The 20,396-nt window shown below is 27.8% G+C and overlaps 1 protein-coding gene across 1 annotated transcript; it reads left to right on the plus strand.

The window, feature by feature from the left end:
* Positions 1-2,721: 2,721 nt before the first annotated feature.
* Positions 2,722-17,353, plus strand: LOC148307176 (uncharacterized). The gene is made up of 5 exons (XM_088263833.1): positions 2,722-2,841; positions 5,860-6,034; positions 9,273-9,484; positions 12,968-13,075; positions 17,188-17,353. Exons 1-5 carry the CDS (start codon positions 2,834-2,836, stop codon positions 17,351-17,353), a joined length of 669 nt encoding a protein of 222 aa, XP_088119959.1. The 5' UTR covers positions 2,722-2,833.
* Positions 17,354-20,396: the final 3,043 nt, after the last annotated feature.

A 20,396-nucleotide genomic window follows, 5' to 3' on the forward strand; every position in this document is an offset into this window, starting at 1 on the left:
GAATAAATGACGCAAGCTTCGTAGCCATGGATATATATTGTATACTATGTGTATGAAACTAGCGATTAATATTTAAAAAAATGTTTTATGTTCATGTAGAAATTAAAAAAAAAACACATTAAAAATAAGCAGTGAAAATGTCTGCAATTTTATGATGTATATTATTTAGTGATTTAATTTTGTTTTCGTGAAAGCTTTTTTATTCGACTTGAGCTTTTATAGCATGTATGTCAAAACAAACGTGTTGACAGATATATATACAATTCATTCACCGTGAAGCGCCCTTGAGGTATTTTTTTACGAAAATGGCGCTATATAAGTTATCCAATTTTATTATTATTATTATAATTATACATAATGGAAAAGAAACACTGGTTTAATATTTTTTTTTAAATGAAAAAAATGTTATTGCATGTAAGTAATTTAACACTATAATGATCGATTTTTCGCTTGGAATTAAAACAAGAATTTTCTAGCCAAAACGTGTTGATAAACAATATCACAAGTTTTTCATTAAAGATCAAGGTCTTAATATTCATAAATTCTAGGTTTTCATTATGTAAAGTAAAGATTTGGACATCAATGGAATCGGCGGTCAATTTATGGTAATAATTTTTAATAATTAATTGTGAGTTTTATTTTCAAAGGTTTGTTATACACTCCTTCCTTTGTTTGCGTTTTAACAGAAAAATTATACATGTCTTAGATCAGACTCAATAAATTACACATTATTCCGCATGATCCCGTTCTTTATCCTCTTGCAATTTAATCCTTTTGACTCGGGACTTAAGGAAGCTGGTCGCTAAGTCTGTCGTAAATAAAACTAAGCCCTCCCTTCATTTTTTGTAAGTTCGCTAGCTTTTGGGAGATGGAAATAAATTGGGTAGAATTTGTATACGTGGGGACAAGCTTTCTGTGGAATTACTATTTAAACGACTAATTTATTTACTACAACTTTAAATTAGAAAGTTTGCAAAATACTGAATAATCAAAAGAAAACTTTCGGATGGTGCGTGCTCATGTTCATTAAAAATAAAAATACAATATTTTTAAACTTTGATTTTTTTCATACAATATTTTTTATAGGAATCTTGACATTTTCAAAGACACATCTTTAATAATTCTGAATAATTTCGTTTTTGTTGACCATATACTACGGGACTTGTTTTAATGTACCATAATACGGAACTCGTAAAATTTACGACGGTAAGAAAAACTTACATTTTACTAAAAACGTTTACATTTTTCTTTTTATAAATAAGTGCATTTTTTTTAATTTTATAAAAAATACGAAAATAAAATATGAGTAAAAATTTAAGATACATGCTGGTTGTCACTACCCTCTTTATATGTGTTGCCTAGGTGCTTCCTATGAATTGGATACCCGTCGTAAATTTAACGAATGTGCCGTAGTTTAAGGGTTTAAAATTATTTGGTGAAAAAGTCAACAATAGTTTCATGAAAAACAAAATGGCTTTCACGAATGAAAAAAGATAAATAAACATATCTCGAAATGTTCCTTTCCTATGTATATTCTTAACATCCATCACCTAATACTTCGCTATAAAAAAGTCCATTACTCTAATTTAGTTTTCCTGAGAAAAAGGTAAAAAAAACTTTTTAAAAGCAGTTAACGTTGTTTTTGTTTTCTCTCATTTTCCGATCGATTTTGAAGTTTTCTTTTACTGTTTATGGTAACGGAATATTGATGAGAAGTAGCGCCAAAAGGTTTAGCGAGGAAATAATAAATCCTTTGCACAAACAGAAATATATTACGTCAATTATTGAGGGTGTCCTTTACATACAAAGCTACTTGACTGAGTGGTGTATTTAACAAGTAAAAGGACTATTATTTAGCACAAGTCGTAGAAATAAAGGAATGCCAATGTTGTGGTTGAGACGGGCTCTATTTTAAGGACAACCCAACAGCTATTTTTATAACCATTAAGTGTAAAGATGTTTTGTAAATATATTTTTAAGACTGATTAAATCTTTAGACGAAATGCTGAATTATACTTATAGATATAATTAAGATATAAATTGAACCTGTTTTGTTTCCTGACACATCAAATAATATGGATGTTCAAACACGAAAAAATAAATACATGTAGCACACTGTATAAAGTAATATTATTAATTAGTCAATGTATATGTAAGACTTGTAAATGACGAGATTTTGTAATCTATATAAAAAAGGTAAAAAATAGTAAAATTCATACAGTACAATAAGTAGAAAACAAGGTAAAGTGTTAATAAACTTAGAAATTTAAAGATGATTTATAATGTGGAGCTATTAGTAAAAAATCAAAGTATAACTAGAAAATCGCAAATCGATATAAATTATGTTAAGAATTTTATTCATAAACTTTACTTTTCATCGAATAAACATGAAAAGCTTTAAGTAATTGTCATAAATTCACTAACTCAGAATCTACAAGAAGAAACAAATAACCATCATTCAACCGATGAATAAAAAAAAAATCTCGAAGAATGCAGAAAGTCATGAGGTTAATAATGGGTGATGTGTGGTGCTGCTGAATGACATCTAAGACACGAAATACGTGTTATAGCGACACGAGTATATGGCAATACAGTGTAAGATTTACTTCACCAATTAGAGACGAAACACACCGAGTACGCTGCCATTTTCTGATACAATACAACAACTGTTCGGATATTTTATTTTTACTTTTCTCTCTGCTATGCGAGAGAGGCTGTGAAGTAAAATAGTGTGTACACAGGGTAGTGATTTGACACGTCCGCATCCGGCGGAACCAATATCACCCTTATGAACGAACGTTAGTGCTATACGGATTGAGAAATATTACTAAACATGTCCAGGTATTTTTTTGTTCTTAGTTTTAAATCTTTTTGAATTTCACCATATATATCATAAAATTACAAGTACAAAAAAAATATGTATTAATACAAAAAAAGATCCCACAAAGACATGGTCTGTGTGTGGGTATACATTTTATTTTAGGTTATAATAAAAGGCACAGGCAATAGAGTATGTTTTTAGACTTTTCCTAACATTTCATTAACCGATTCGGCAGTTACTATGTCGTACTACCATATATATATATATCCATTTTTACTCATTTCAATTAATTTTTTTCTTGGTAAATACCACTTTTTCTTAAAATCTTTTGTCATACGTGTTTTGATGTATTTTGCATTATTTTCAAACGCCGTTGAAGGTTACATTTAATTTGAGTTATGTCGTTGGGACGTTGAGCGATTAAGAGAAGGTAGAATATGTTTCTTAATTTATATCAGTGGGAATATGGACAGTAATGGATACTTTTAAATCATTGTCACATCGTTTATTTTAAGTGTATTATTTTTGTCATTTTTATAATAAGCCCATCAAAATAATATTAGTATTTTTTTTAACCAAGAAGTTGTCAAGTTTTCATTATTTATAATTTCTTATCTTTAATTGCTGAATTCGCCATATGATGGCTTCATGTATGGAAGTGAAAGAAGTTTGAAGAAAACATGTGTGACGGTAGTAGTAGTAGAAGGAGTAATACTAATAGTAGAAGAATATATATATATATATATATATATATATATATATATATATATATATATATATATATATATATATATATAAATATATATATATATATATATATATATATATATATATATATATATATATATATATATATATATATATATATATATATATATATATATATATATATATATATATATATATATATATATATATATATATATATATATATATATATATATATATATATATATATTTATAAATATATATATGTATATACATATATATATATATATATATATAAATATATATATATATATATATATATATATATATATATATATATATATATATATATATATATATATATATATATATATATATATATATATAAATATATATATATATATATATATATATATATATATATATATATATATATATATATATATATATATATATATATATATATATATATATATATATATATATATATATATATATATATATATATATATATATATATATATATATATATATATATTATATATATATATATATATATATATATATATATATATATATATATATATATATATATATATATATATATATATATATATATATATATATATATAAATATATATATATATATATATATATATATATATATATATATATATATATATATATATATATATGTTTATATATGTATATATATATATATATATATATATATATATATATATCTATATTTATATATATATATATATACATATATATATTATATATATATATATATATATATATATATATATATATATATATATATATATCTATATTTATATATATATATATATACATATATATATATATATATATATATATATATATATATATATATATATATATATATATATATATATATATATATATATATATATATATATATATATATATATATATATATATATATATATATATATATATATATATATATATATATATATATATATATATATATATAGAATTTTATTTAAATATACGACTATTTTTGAAAACTTACAGATGTTTTCATCTTCTGGTAAAAAATGAAACAATGTTTCATGAAAACATCTGTAAGTTTTCGAAACTAGTCTTTTATATAAATAAAACTCATCAAATGGTTTATTGAAGTGTTTAATTTAAAAAAAAAAATATGAATATTTCATTTCACAAAGTTGATGCCGAATCAATAAATAACTAAATAGGAATCAAGTGATGACAGAGTATATTTAATCATAACCTTGATCGCAATTGTAAAGTTTTTATTTTTGATTAATTCTAATTGCCAAATCACCTTCTTAAGTCTAAATGACGTCAGACGTAATTAGAAATATTATTTTGACAGAAGCGCGATAGAAGTTTCGGATGGGAGTTTGGGTATAATTCTGCCCGCGTTTTATTGGTACCATTTTCAGAGAGAATCCGAAGTTTGCCAAAGAATTTGCAAGTCAATGTAATGGTATGTCCGATTTTCCATTTTCCATTTTCCGGAGCACTGGATTGCACGAAATTTTAGATGATTTCCTTGATGAGTTCCAGGAATTATCATTATCGAACTAAAACTATAATTTTAATTAAGTTTAACAAAGAGAGAACCTTCCATTAAAACGACGAAACAAACTCCTGTGAAATGCAAAACAATCCTGTTCTTGCTGTTAAATATACGTACTTCTATTTTAGAGGTTTTTGCAGGTAGGGCAGTAAGGATAGGGATGATAGATGTGAAAAATATATCACAAATATCCAGCAAACTTAAAAACGTAATTCTTGAATTTATTTGTTAAATATCAAGGTAAAAACTTGTTTGACCGCAATGGCAGCGCCATCTGTTGAACGTAACAGAAAAATACGAAATACTTATCATTGTTAATGGCAGACGGCGTGTTTTTATTACGAAAAAAGGTTTTATATATTAGAGCGTCTCATATGTATTAAGCGTCTCAAATAAAAAAAAAATCAATCGTCAATATAAAATAACACGCTGAGAGATGTTGTATGAATATATGTTTGACAAAATGGAACAGAAAAAAATGAACAGAAAAATTCGAAATACTAAGCTTCGCTTTAATTACGAAAGTATATTTCAATATATATTCCGCCAAGTATAAAATAAATTCTATAAATATTTGTTTGCAATTGATGTAGGTGACGTACTTATCACATTTACATTCCCTTTCCTTACTATCCTACCTGCAGACTTTAAAAAAGATACAATATGACAAAATTAAAAAAAATATTTTTCAAAGGAATATCCATGGATATCCGTAATACCTTTACCTTAACTGTTACAGGATCTTCCTCCTCACGATCTCCATAACCTTTTTATGTCTGATAATGCTCGGAGTCAGCGACCTTCACGGGGTGACCACCCTTGCTCACCGCCAACTAATGGATAATGCTAGCGAGTACCACGAAAGACACAAGAGAAATCTCCCACTAATGTTTCCCGAAGGAGGGACTTCGAAGGTACTTTATATTCACACTAACTGCCACTAATTTTCTTCTTCCCACTTTGTTCCCTTTAAAAAAATCTTACCTATCTTAATAATACGACTTATAATCCTGGTTTTACATTTTTGTGTAAACTGTTATAATCATTATAACTAACTAACTAACTAACCATCACGCCGCTTCCCCGCAGGGGTAGGCAGAGAGAATAGAGCGCCACACCACTCTGTCCTTGCAAACATTCTTCGCCTCTTCCACGTTCATGCATCTCCTCATACATACCCGCCGATTGTTACGACTCCTAACCTGACCACTTTCAAGTATTTGGCATACCTGATCGTGCCATTTTTTCTCGGTCTTCCTCTGCTTCTTTTCCCGCTAACATTCGCCTCATAAATTTGTTTTACCGTTCTTTCCTCACTCATTCGTTCTACATGTCCAAACCATCTCAACACACCTTTCTTAATTTTATCGATAATGCTTATCTCAGCTTTGCATTCCTTCCTTATTTCACTATTCGCACATCTATCATACATCGTTTTGTTACACATTCTTCTGAGAGATCGCATTTCGACTGCATTCAGTCTACTTTCATCCTTCGTTTGCCAACTCCATGTTTCACTTCCATACATTAGAGTTGGAACCAGGACTCCGTTGTGCACTGCCAGTTTAGCTTCCGCTGATAGGTTTTTATTTGCTATAACTGATTTCAGTGCACCATTCACTTTGTTCCCAGCATTCACTCTCCTTTCTATGTCTTTATCAATGAATTATGAAAATAAGTATTTTTTTTTATCAAATTAGTCATATTTTGTAAATATATTAAAAGCATTGTTAACTTTGTGGTATGGTAATGTAACACTATCCTTATCATTCATCGTTCAATTTTTACACAAAAGTGAACCATAAATAATAAGGAGAGTGTAAGACAAAGTTTTATTGAATTATTATTAATAAATATTAATGTTTGGTTGGTTGGAGGTTATTACTTCTCAGCAATAAGCCTGCCATTGCCATGTACCTATATTTTATATTATCTGTACGAAAAGAAGTTTTCCGTTCAGGCTGGGCTACCTTACTGGAGGTTCCGGGTTCTATTGTTGTCCGCCTCCGTAGTGTTATGGTAAGCGCGTTTAGATACCGTGCTGGAGGCCCAGGGCTCAACTCCCATGGGGGTGAAAATAAATATTAGTGATTTTTCAATATATGTATATAAAAATATGATGAAATTAAAATACATCAAGTTCAGTTTTCACGCGTTCTTTCATGAAAAAAAGTCAAACATTCATTTAACAATATGTAACAGTTCCTTCAAAAATTTCCTACTAACATCGCGTAACGAGTTTTTTTTAAAAATCAACGTAATTTGACCGGTTGCATGGCTTCATACATTAAAATCACAAAAAAAAACATAAAAAACGATACCTCAATTTTTATTTTTATTTGGTAAATCTATCAATTTGCACAGAAATATTTCACATTATTCTCGATATCTCAAGGGATGAAAGTGATTTTGTACCAAATTTGCATAAACTGGTTAATGTGTTGTTTTAAAGTGTTGGTGTTTTTTGTAAATTTTTGATAAACTGAATTTATTTAAAACAAAGAAATGTAATATTTATTTTTATTTTTATATATTTTTATTCTTTTCTGTTTTTGTAATTTTTCTATTTTTATAATTTTTATAAGTTTTTTATATGGTGTTGCGTGAATTATAATAAACGTGTAAATAGGAAATTTTACACGTTTAAAAATCTTTATTAAAGTACCTACTTTTAAAAGTCGACCCTTTAGTATTATCCCATAATAACGTTAGACTGATCACCATAAGTAGGCCGAAGTAAGAAAGGCCACTTAATTACCAAGAGATGGGTAAGATCTCGGAAAACCCAATAAAAGTTTCTCCAAACTCCGCTTCGCTTCCGAACGGAATAAATGAATCGGCATAAAACATAAAACCAATTCAAATAAATGAAACATTTCGGTATTTACCAGAAATGCTTTGCACTAAACAATGTAGAAACATTTCCCCAAAAGAGAAAAGAGAATGATTGTTTACGATGTTGCGTTGATTGATATAATTTTCTTAATTTACTTAATGTAATTTTCTTTCTCCGCTTACATATTTGCCGAGGTATTTTGTAAATTAATTACGAATAACAAACTAAACTCGATGAATTTGTGGGATTCCAGCGAGATACGAATTTCGTAAATACATAAATGAGTTTGGAAATGGAAAAATATTTGGTATACACTTTATACACAAAAGGACTCGTGTTGGCTCAGGCAACAAAGCAAATTGAAAAGTATCTCAGTCGTAATTTAAAATCGAGAAGATAAATTAAAATTCGACTTTCAGTCTTAGATATAATTTCATGTTGCTCGTATTTTATTGTCCACCTCACTGTTTTTTCACCAATAAATTTACATAATTCCATATTTATTTTTTAACATATTAAACAGTATATTATATATTTGTATATTTATATATTTATATATATATATATATATATATATATATATATATATATATATATATATATATATATATATATATATATGTATATATATACATATTATATATATATATATATATATATAAATATATATATATATATATATATATATATATATATATATATATATATATATATATATATACGTATATAAATTTAAATATAAATATACATGTACACCGCCTCCATGGTGTAATGGTTAGTGTGTTAAGCTACCGTGATGAAGGTCCCGGGTTTGATTCCTAGGGGGGGTTGAATATAAATATGAGTGATTTTACACTCTCATCTTTATCTGATATTACGCTGGACTGGTCCCTGAAGCGCAGGAGTGATAACTCTGCATCTATATGATGCAGTGCCCTATGGACCAAAACCCAGCATAATCGATACAATAGGGATAAAAATAGTGTGAACATGAAATATTAGTAAATATAATGAAAACAAAAATATTTCTCTTAATTAAAATAAATTACGGTTCAAAAAATTTGCATATCATATACTACAAGTATACATTACTTAAAATAAAAACCTATTTATTTTTTCGTTTGTTTTAGCCTCGTTTTGCCAATTAAACTCCAGTTCTAAAAACTATTTTTAATTATGGGCTGATTAAGCTTCATATACAGTTTGAAATAGAAATATTTGTGCATGTAAAAAAACACAAATATTACTCTTTTAAAAGGAAAGCAGATATGATTTTTGATGTTATTAAAAAAAAAACTCTTTTTCTTATGTTTCAGTTGCTTCTTGGCTTCGCGTTGCCAATTAAAAACCCAGTCAACATTAACTTAATTTTTGCGTTGAACTTCCAATACCAGTATGCCGTGCCTCCAAATATTTCCTTTTTTACTCAGTACTACTCCTTTGTGGAGCAAGCCGCTAGAAGGAAAAGAAATGTGGAACAAGAAGATAGGAACACGTTTTATACGGCTGTCGAGGGGACTATGGATGGGTATTAAAGTTTTATTTTTTTACCAGTGTATCCCAGTTGAAAAATTAACGGTTGAATAAATTTAGCAAAATAATTCGTGAATTTTATATGGCTAAAAAACAATTTTATTTTATGTATTTTTTTAAGGCTTCGATATAATAAAAGTCCTTTGATATAGAAAACCAATCCCAGAACATCTCTGATGAGCAAATCAAATAATGATTAATTTAAATGAAAGTGTTAAAAAACACAAATTGTAAAAAATATAATTTTCATTCGAGAGAGTGTATGTAAAATTCACAAAAAAACTATATAATATTTGTTATTAATATTTGAAGCACTAGCTTCAAAGTTTTCTTTCAGTAGGCTAAAAAATTACTTTGTTATAATATCACTAAATGTCTAATTTAAACGTAATTAAAAAGACCCGTTTGCTTTGAAACTCGTCGACACTTTGAAAAGTAATAATTAAATATATCGAGTTTTCATAACAAAGGATTTAAAAAAAAAGTTATTTTGTTCAAAATTATACGTCAAAGTAATGTTGAATTTTTTTGATATTTTTTACAACAATTCAAAGACGGTTTAAAAAAAAATCACAATAAAAATTACTTATTATTTTCAAATTATTTCGCCACGAACAAACCCATTTTTGATTTCTAAGGATATTTTTTTAGTTTTCCTCAAAACAATCGATTTTAATATCATTATTCTCATGTTATATGGTAATTGATGTTATTATCATTGTTTTTATTCGTCAACTGATTGAAAAAACCGGTGTTAAAAATTCAAATTACAAGTCCTTAATAATACCATATTTATTCATCAGTTACTTCTCTCAGATAATTGTTAACATACTTATATGTGCATCTTCATTTTCGATACATTTTTCCTCTTTTATATTAATTTTTAATTATATTTGAACGATTAAGTAAAAACTAAAAATTACACAATAATATTTTTACATAAAAATAAAATGTTTATGTTGACATTTTTTTAATGAATCCTCTTTGGTTTGTACGACCCACTAACATCTCTACCCTTAGAAATTATTAGTAACCCTTTTACAGCGTGATGAAAAAAAATTCTTGCTATTTTTTGGCATACTGCCAGAAGAAACGAAGAGTCTCGGTAAGATGCTGGTAGTTACAGTAAGAGTTTAAGGGAACAGAGCGGTATTCTATAAGATGGACTGACCAAATAAAGGACTTAATGGGACTTCTTTAAGCGCTGCTCTAGGGGTGTGTCCTGATTCAGAATGTCCAAAAAACCTTTTTTTATTGCTTAAATCGATAGATAAGTATCTAAAAATGTATTTACAAATTTTCTCTGCCTGCCCCTGTTAGGAAGTGGCGTGGTGGTAAGTTAGTCGTTAGTTATATTAACAAAGTCACAGAGCGCAATGCTTAATATTTTCAAGAACATAAAGCTGAAAACAGGCGAGCATCGAGCCAGATACACAAGCGCTCGCCTTGTTTTTGAAAACTTTGAAACGCGTTTTCCCTAGTTTTACTTTCAGTTTTTTTCTAAATTGACTGGTGATTGTAAAAAACCTAAAGGGCTTATTTAATTTATCTATTTTTCTTTGTTCAGTATTGAATTTTATTCCAAGAAAATTGAAAATTCCAAAATATTATTTTAATAATTGTTATAGCATCTTAATGTTTTGTTTGTATAGACTTTTTTAAATCCACCAAAAACTTGACCCCAAGGAATTGATACGAATTGCGCATCTAGCATCTTACATCCCTAGAGACCATGATGCGAAACGTTGAGCAAGACTATGAAAAAAAAGTAGCAGCTAATTACTGAAACGTAGTTATTTAAGAAATTTACTATAAGTCTGTTTTCAATTCATAAGATACCAATACTTTCTAAAGTAAAAGTATATATTTTTTAAAGTTGTTGACGATATTTATTGTACAATCGAATATTACATTAGAGAAAGAGTGATATTTTCCCCGGTTGTGTAATATCAATTTTTGTTCTGATTTTACAAGCTTCGGCAATGTTTGTTTGAAATTGAAGAGTTCAACATTTCCCACGGAGGCCCTGTTTACAGAGCCTGTTCCGAAAATTGCTGAAAATGTAAATTTTTCCTGTTGACTCAGCTCATTCGGCGAAAAAATCCAAACAATTTTTCACGACTGCACATCGCAGAACCAAATGAACCGAAAAATTAAATTTTTGTACCTGAAGCACACAATGAAAACTATAACAAGATATACTCTACGGAAACTTGTTAGGTTCTGGCGAGATTCAGGGTAAAGCTTTTTAAAAAGCTTACTCAAGACATTGAAAATAAATAGAACTTTCAAGTTGTAACAACTCGTTACATCAAAACATTGAGAGTTTTGGACGGGTAAAAACTCAATTGAAGCAGTTTTGACTTAAACCAATAATTGAAAGTTATGAAAGGTGGAAAATAATAATTCATAAAAAAATATTAAAAATATATTATTGATTGATTTGTCAGTCACTTTGTGGTAATTTTCTTTTTCCTTTTCTTTAGCCCTCTATCCTCCACAACTAGAAATAGGCCTCTTACGCAAACTTATTTTTGGTCGGTTGCTGCTTGCTGCCAGTTTTTACCCCCCGCACTGGCTATGTCATCGGACCATCTTTTTTGAGGTCTTTCAACGCCTGTTTTTCAAAGGTCTCCATCTTAAAATTTTAGGGCTTCATCTTATGGAGTCTTGTTTTTTGATAATATCTATTATTAATTGAAAATTTCAAAATATTTTAAGTATGTCCTAATTCTTGTTCACAAATTTGGGTATCTCCATCAACATAGACTTTAAAAAAAATAAGATTATGATTTTCAATCATGGGTTCAATGTTGAATGTTACACGTATATAAAATGATTGCTTAACTAGCTTATCACAGGTCGTAGGCCATGTAAATACCCATTTGTATTATACATACCAAATGTTTGATAAATATGTGTAGGTAAACACATATCGCTCACTCCTTTCAAGAACGTCATAAATAAATAAAAAACTAGATTTTTCAGGAGAACGTGTTTTAAGTTTAAAAAAAATACACACACTATTAAAAATAAATATCAACCTATTTATCGAACTTTTTACTGTGCAACACATCTTTTAAGCTTAAACCTGAAGGTTTTTTATCAATTTGAAAAATATTGAATATATTTAAAAAAAACAATTAAACAAAACCTTTTCTTCAAAATGCAAAAACAAAATTTTATGCCCTGTAGCGGGTAAATATTATGTTAAAAATATGCCTCTTTTGCTGGGATATAGTACTTTTTTTGGGCATTCTAAAAACATTTTTTGAAAAACAAAAAAAGGTTTTTGATTTATAACGTTCTTGAAAGGAGTTAGTGATATATATGAACATATACACATACTACATATTGTATATAAAACATATGTACTTTTTAAGTGTTATTTTTATTACTTTCCTTTCATATTTCGTTCTTTGAAAATAGGGTGGGAAATTTGATTTGATTCACCCTGTACATTTAATGGTGGTTTCAGATATGGAGTTAACGGCAAAGAATGTCTCCTGAGAACAATATGCGAGGCTGCTGAATCTCCGGTATACCATAATGGACTGATTGGAGAGCTGTTTCAACTTTTACTTACGTAATATATTTTTAAATCTAACAATTTCATTCAAGTTTTTCCCTCAAGACTTTTATAAGCAGATGTATGGTGATATTGAAGACGGTGATCGTATCCAAAACAAATTTACAAGTTTTACTTGGCTAAATACCACTTTTTCTTAAAAGCTATTGAGACACATGTTTCGCATTCCGCATCATTTTCGACCACCGTATGCGGAATACATGGAAACAAGTCATAATGGATTTAAAGAAATAATAATATTTATACGTACATTTATCATTTGCTGTATTAAAAAAAAAACACTTCCTTTTTTATATAAAAGATATATATATGTATATATAAATATAATATATATATATATATATATATATATATATATATATATATATATATATATATATATATATATATATATATATATATATATATATACATATATATATATATATATATATATATATATACATATATATATAAATATATATATAAATATATATATATATATATATATATATATATATATATATATATATATATATATATATATATATATATATATATATATATATATATATATATATATATATATATATATATATATATATATATATATATATATATATATATATATATATATATATATATATATATATATATATATATATATATATATATATATATATATATATATATATATATATATATATATATATATATATATATATATATATATATATATATATATTTATAAAGTCACATTTAAATATGTTTAAAAACTATTAACATTTAAATATTCCAGTCTACAGAGATTCCCTACGTAGTACAAAAAAACGCCTTTGTGTATCATGAGTATCATGAAGGTCACGGGTTCGATTTCTAAGGCTGGGGGGTCAAATAAATATGGGTATTTTTCACTAACATATTGATTTAATATCCGGAGTGGTATAAGAAGCGCAGGACTGATTATCTTAATTTACGGCAATCGAAGATCACAATAACACTATCACGATGTAATGCAATGCCCAATGCATCAGGTATAAAAAGTACACAAATGTTTTACTAAATAATTTTAATAATATATTTAATAAAACCATTTGACGAAACTGACCGGATTTCAAAATTTACCTGTTATTAAATAAATTAATTTTCATTAATTGATTAATAAAATAAATTGAACTAAGTTCAAATGTTACAAATGTTACAAACATATTACAAACCTGTAGTACAAATATTAAATGAAAAATTATTAATGTCGTCTGATGATGTCGGTAACGACGAAACCCGGTCACTGGTCAATTAAAAATAAAGTGGAAAAGCTAAAAATATGGTTTTTAATCTAATAATATATTAAAAGGCAATTCCATCACGAAGTGTCAGTGGATAATATAAATATTAATGTCGTCAATAAAAATAAAATATATTAGGTTTCTTAAATGTTTTCCGCAGATACTTTGTGGCACATTTTATAAACTTTATAAAATTAAACAACTTTGTTTTTACCACTTTTTTGTTAATACAATTTAACCTACCGATTTCGACAAGAACCTTGTCACCATCAGGGTTTATTAAATTCTAAAACATTAAAATACTCTCACCAAAACCTTCCACACACTCCGTAAACAAACCTAAATGTTATTTTTATTATACATTGCGTAGCAAGTATAATAAAAATGACAAAAATAACAACTAATGGAATCACCCAAAAACAGTATGAAGCCGCGCACGTGTACGTAAAGCAAATGTGAAATAAATTCAATCTTATTCAAACAAAAAAAACTGCTCTGAAATATATTAGGTATTAAAATACATGAGTATATACTTAAACATAATTTAAAATCAACCGAGAAATTGAAATATAAGCTTAATATTAAATTGTCTGTCGCAAAACGATGTGTTAGACATGTTATGTAATTAGTGAAGCGAACGAGATATCTGTTGTTAGTGTGTGCGACTTGTAAAGAAGATAAATATGAACATGACAAGATGCAAAAAAATCGTTGCATAATGTTTTCTGGAAACTTCGTTCCTTTTATTACTGGATTTATTTTCGTCCATAAAAGAAGTCCGTTCTGTGCCAAATGCGTAATATCAGCATTTATGTGAAATAAATTCAATCTTATTCAAATAAAAAAACTGCTCTGAAATTTATTATTCTTTTTTATGAACCCAATGATGTCATATAATAAATAAATAAAAATGTAAATTTAAGTATTTTCAGAATCTTACTGTTACTTTTACCATCACGCCATTTCCCCGCAGGGGTAGGCACAGAGGATGGAACGTCACACTCTTCTGGCCTAATATACACTCCTAGCTTCCTTCACATTTATTAATCTAGTCATATCTTCTTATATCTTCGTTTTTATTCTGTCAGAGCGCATTTTGACAGCGTTCCCTTAGCTTTCATTTTTTTTCAGAATTTTAAATTACCTTAAGTTATTTACCAATTTAAAATATTTACAACATATTTCTTATTTGTTCGTCACCGTTGTGTAACGGTCAGCACGTACGGCTACCGTACTGGAGGTTTCGGATTCAATTCCCAGTGTGTGGGGGGATGAAATAAATTTAAGTGATTTTTCACTGTAATATTTATTCAATATTACCCTGGACTGGTTCCGGAAGCGCAGAAGTGATCACCTTGCCTTCATGTACATAAGTAACGATCAAGATAAAATTGCCTATTTTGTCTATACGATGAAGTGCTCTATGCACCATTAGGTGTAGATAAGGGTTAGGATTTATAAAAAGATCTTTGTACATGTGTTATATATAAAACAATACCCATACAGGTATACAAGTACTTACTACTTTTTTGACGCTATTTAAAAATAGTTATTTTTAAAGAAACTACATATATGTAATATTGTATTTTTTCTACTGAAATGGGTTGGAAATTGTATGCTTGTATTTATTTATTGGCTTCTGAATATTAAAAACATATGTCATATGGTTTCGTAAGGATAAAGGATTCGAATGTTAGAAAAATATCGTAAAAAATATGATTTATTGTAAACGGAGAAATAAAATTGTTTCCTTCAAGGGCTGAATCTACCAAAAGCAGTAGAATTGAGAAAATCAACAAAGAATCTGAATGGATAATGCAAAGTCTAGCAATAATGTGTAAATATTATCCTGTTTACTATTTTTTGAATAGACCAAAACCTATTTTTAGGAATAAAACGATTTTTTCCTATTTGATACATATTTTGTGAAAAAAAATATATGTGGGCGTGATAGTAACATCTCTTGTATTGTCGGGAAAAATACAGAAAATTTGGACTATTCAATTTCAGAATTTTTTCACAAAAATATAATTCTTGCTTTTTTATTGAGTTCCAAAAAGGTCATACAAGTGAGATCAATGTAAAAAAATGTGTTTGAATATTTTTTGCAGATGCTTTGTGGCACATTTTATAAGCTTTATAAAATAAAACAACTTTGTTTTTTACCACCACAAAAAGTAGTTAAAAACAAACTTGTTTTCCACACAAAAAATGTACTTGTATTTTTCCGTATACTATATCTTTTCATTGCAATTTCCAAAATTTTAACGCAAAACATCTAACAGTGTAAGTTTTAAGTAGTTTTGTATTATTTTTTTTGCATAATTTTCATAAAACTGCTGAATTTATTTAAAAAAAGAGAGATTTTAATTAACATATTATTTTTGACATCTCATCAAAGATGAAGAAGAATATGGAAGGCATTTACGAGGCTGACGACCGACTTCCATATTATTCTTTATCTTTGATGAGATGTCAAAAATAATATGTAAAATAACTCCTATAATTGGAGATAATCCAGATTTGTGAACAAGTATTCGGACACACTCAAAATTTTGATTTTTGAAAAAAAAAATATATTATTTAATTTACTTTTATATGTGATGAATCATGATCGAAATGAAAAATTAATAACAATTTTATACTGCATATAGCCATACCTATCGTTATATATAAACCGGTTAAAACGTGTGTGTGTGTGTGTAAAATTTTTGTAAAATAACTAACAAAAAAATACTTCTAGAAATTCAAACATGTCTCTAAAATATACAAAGATGCGTCTAAAATAAATTTATTGAAATTCTTGTTAATTTATATTAAAAGTTTGAAACGTATTTATTTCAGACCTCCAGTCAAAGAAAAATTGGAAGAAAATTTCGAAAGCTCAATGGGAAACGACGACTACGCAGCAGCAAGGTTGGCGGGCGAGCAGTTATACGATTGCAAATCGCTTTATCCAAAGTGCCCCATCGGCCATGGCTTATTCGATATAATTTCTTTTCTTATGTAAAATAACATAATAAAGTTTTTCTAAACTTTGAAATTCTCCCATTATTTTCGAGTAAGCTCCATATGAAGATTGATGAGAGTTTCTTCTTTGATTCTTGAAAATTTATTTAGTTTCTAAAACTGGCGTCGATCATGGAAGTAAATACGAAGGTCAAGGGTTAGATTTTAGTATTTGATACTGCTTTGCAGAAGTTTTACGGACGCTTTTGCACTAAAGTATTAATGAAAAAATTATGAATATTCAGTACATCTTTAAAACTTAACAGTATCAGCCCGTTAAAAAAATGATGCCAAGGTATCCATCATAATATACGTAAAGAGAATATTAATTTAATTAAACGAGTATGAGCATGTGAGGAGAATGGAACCATCCAGACTCTTCCACATCGCACTGTACAGCCAACCCCATGGTAGACAGAAATCCAAATAGATGGGTCGATAGCTGAGAATCGACATCGCCAGAGGCTAATTCCTCTTAAAAATAGGCCACAAAGCTTACAACAAGATGAAAAAGAAGAAGAATATTTTTTTTTAAAAGAGTCAGAGAGAATAGAATCACAGCCTTTGCATATAATCTTTGCCTCTTCCACATTCATGCATCACCTCGTACAAATCTGCTGATTATTCTGGCTTCTAACTTACACACATTAAATACATTTAAGTATTTGAAATACTCGATAGTGCCAAGTTTTTCTTTGTCTCGCTCTGCTTCTGTTTCCAACTACATTTACCCAATATTTTTTAACTGTTCTTTCTTTTCTTCATTTCTCATACCCAAACTATCACAATACGCCTTTTTTCATTTTTCATCACCAATACTCATGTAAGCCTTCCATATTTCCTGATTTCGCCATTCGAGAATCTGTCATATTGTTTTGCCTTACATTCGTCTAAGGGATCACATTTCGACCGCATTCACTCTGCTTTCATCCTAATTTTACCAACTCCATGCTACACTTCCATATATTAGGGCCGGAACCAGGACTCCGTTGTGGACTGTTAGTAAAGCTATATGTTTACATCAGTTTACTCTGAGAGGCTGAAATAAAACCTAATTCAATAAAAAATACATTTAATAATAACTTTCGTTTTTTATTTTTTTTCTATTTTTCATAAAAACGGAATAAGCTGTATTTCATAAAATTAAACAAGAATAGGAAAAAAAGCATTTTTAAATATTTCTTGGGCATTTCCTGATATTAATAAATTAAGAGAATGTGTGTTTCTTGTCATGACATTTCCCAACATTTTTTCTGGTAATATATTCAGTCATCTGTATATTTAGAAAGATGCAAAAGAGATAGCGGACAGTGTCCATCCAGAACATCGCACTGTTCTGAATTCAGGTAAGGATAGTTAACATCATCGCCTTCGGGTATTCTGTAAAGAAAAATAACTCTTTATTATTAATGAAGTTATTCCAAACATCATTTTGATGATCATTTTTGGTGATATGGCGAATTGGTGAATGATTCACAGAGTATAACATACAGCGTTGCCAATGCCAATTTTCAGAATTCCCCAAAAATTTAGGTCGATTTCCCCAAATTGGGGATAACAAAGTCCCGACTCCCTACAAATTCCCCACGCAATTATCCCATGGAAAAAAACAAGTTTTCGTAAAAAATCGACCACTGTTTTTTTTTTATATTTTATTTTAAATATGAACTCCCTAATTGAGCTTTTACATATATTTGATATATATATATATATATATATATATATATATATATATATATATATATATATATATATATATATATATATATATATATATATATATTTATATATATATATATATATATATATCCATTATTCAGGTCTGTATAATAACTAAAATATAAAATTGTTCTATAAATAAGGAGAGGGGAAAGTAAGGGGAAGGGGTTAGTCAAGGGACGGAGTTTGAAAACAAAGGAAAAATGGAAAGCAATGGTGAAGAATTTTAAAACAATATATTATTTAATAAATTATTATTAGAATTCAGGTTTTTTTGGATTTCTAAATTTTCAAGATAATTCAGAATTTGGCCTTTATATGGAACAAGGTGTAACATGTCTTACCACAAAGTTAATGCCGAAACAATAAATAAAATATGTATGTACTTCATTATTTAGGAATACCGAATGTAACACAAATACCTACTCCAGGCAACTAAAAACTGTTGAAATGCGAATGTTTAGATGCTCAGCTGGCGTGTCCTTCAAAGAGAAGATGATAATGATTTTAAAAAGTTCAGGCATTCGCGGAAGCCTGGGTGTAATAGAATCGAATGATTTTACTAGTGAGGGCGTTAAAAAAGCTTTAATATGAAAAAAGTAATAATTTGAAAACATGTACTTACGTGAACATTTTCTTAAATAGTTTTAAAAGAATTCCACTTTGAGGGGTGACGAGTCTTGAAGCTTCACATAGAGACTTCAAAACGCAAGCTCTGCCATCAAATCCATGCCTAAAACAAATATTTATTTATTTTATTATTTATTATAATAGTAACTCTCAGATGTTTTCGATTCTAAATGAACCGCGAATTTCAGACTTCATAGGTTTTATTCATTTTTACCAATAATTTCTGAAGTAAGCTTCACAGAAGTCACTTTAATATTGTACTGACTAAAAAACAAATACAAAAGCTTACAAAGTATTGCATGTTGGCAACGCTGTGAGGTAGATGATTGTTACGCTGATTATCAGGGTCTATTTCATTTAAATTTAAATTTTGTTTGTAATTTTTGAGAGTTTTCTTCTTTTACGTATGTACCTACGTATATTGTAACTGGCATGACTGTAATGTACATGCAAATTTAAGTGTCATAGAAAACATGTTTTCCACACATCCAAAAATATTTTACGATAATATTTCTTAAATATATTTTTGTTTTTACTATTTTTTTGGTAAACATGTACATTATTTTAAAATGTGAATCTTTGATGTATGGTATTTTGAAAAGTGTATATCAGTAGAGTGACAAGAAATAAATGTGTGTTATGAAAGATGTCTTACTGTAATATAAGTTGTTCCAAGTTTTGATACAAATCTTTTC

Source organism: Brachycentrus maculatus, unplaced genomic scaffold (genome assembly GCF_059751285.1).
Source record: "Brachycentrus maculatus isolate JH-2025_06_01 unplaced genomic scaffold, ASM5975128v1 h1tg000204l, whole genome shotgun sequence".
Lineage (NCBI taxonomy): Eukaryota > Metazoa > Arthropoda > Insecta > Trichoptera > Brachycentridae > Brachycentrus > Brachycentrus maculatus.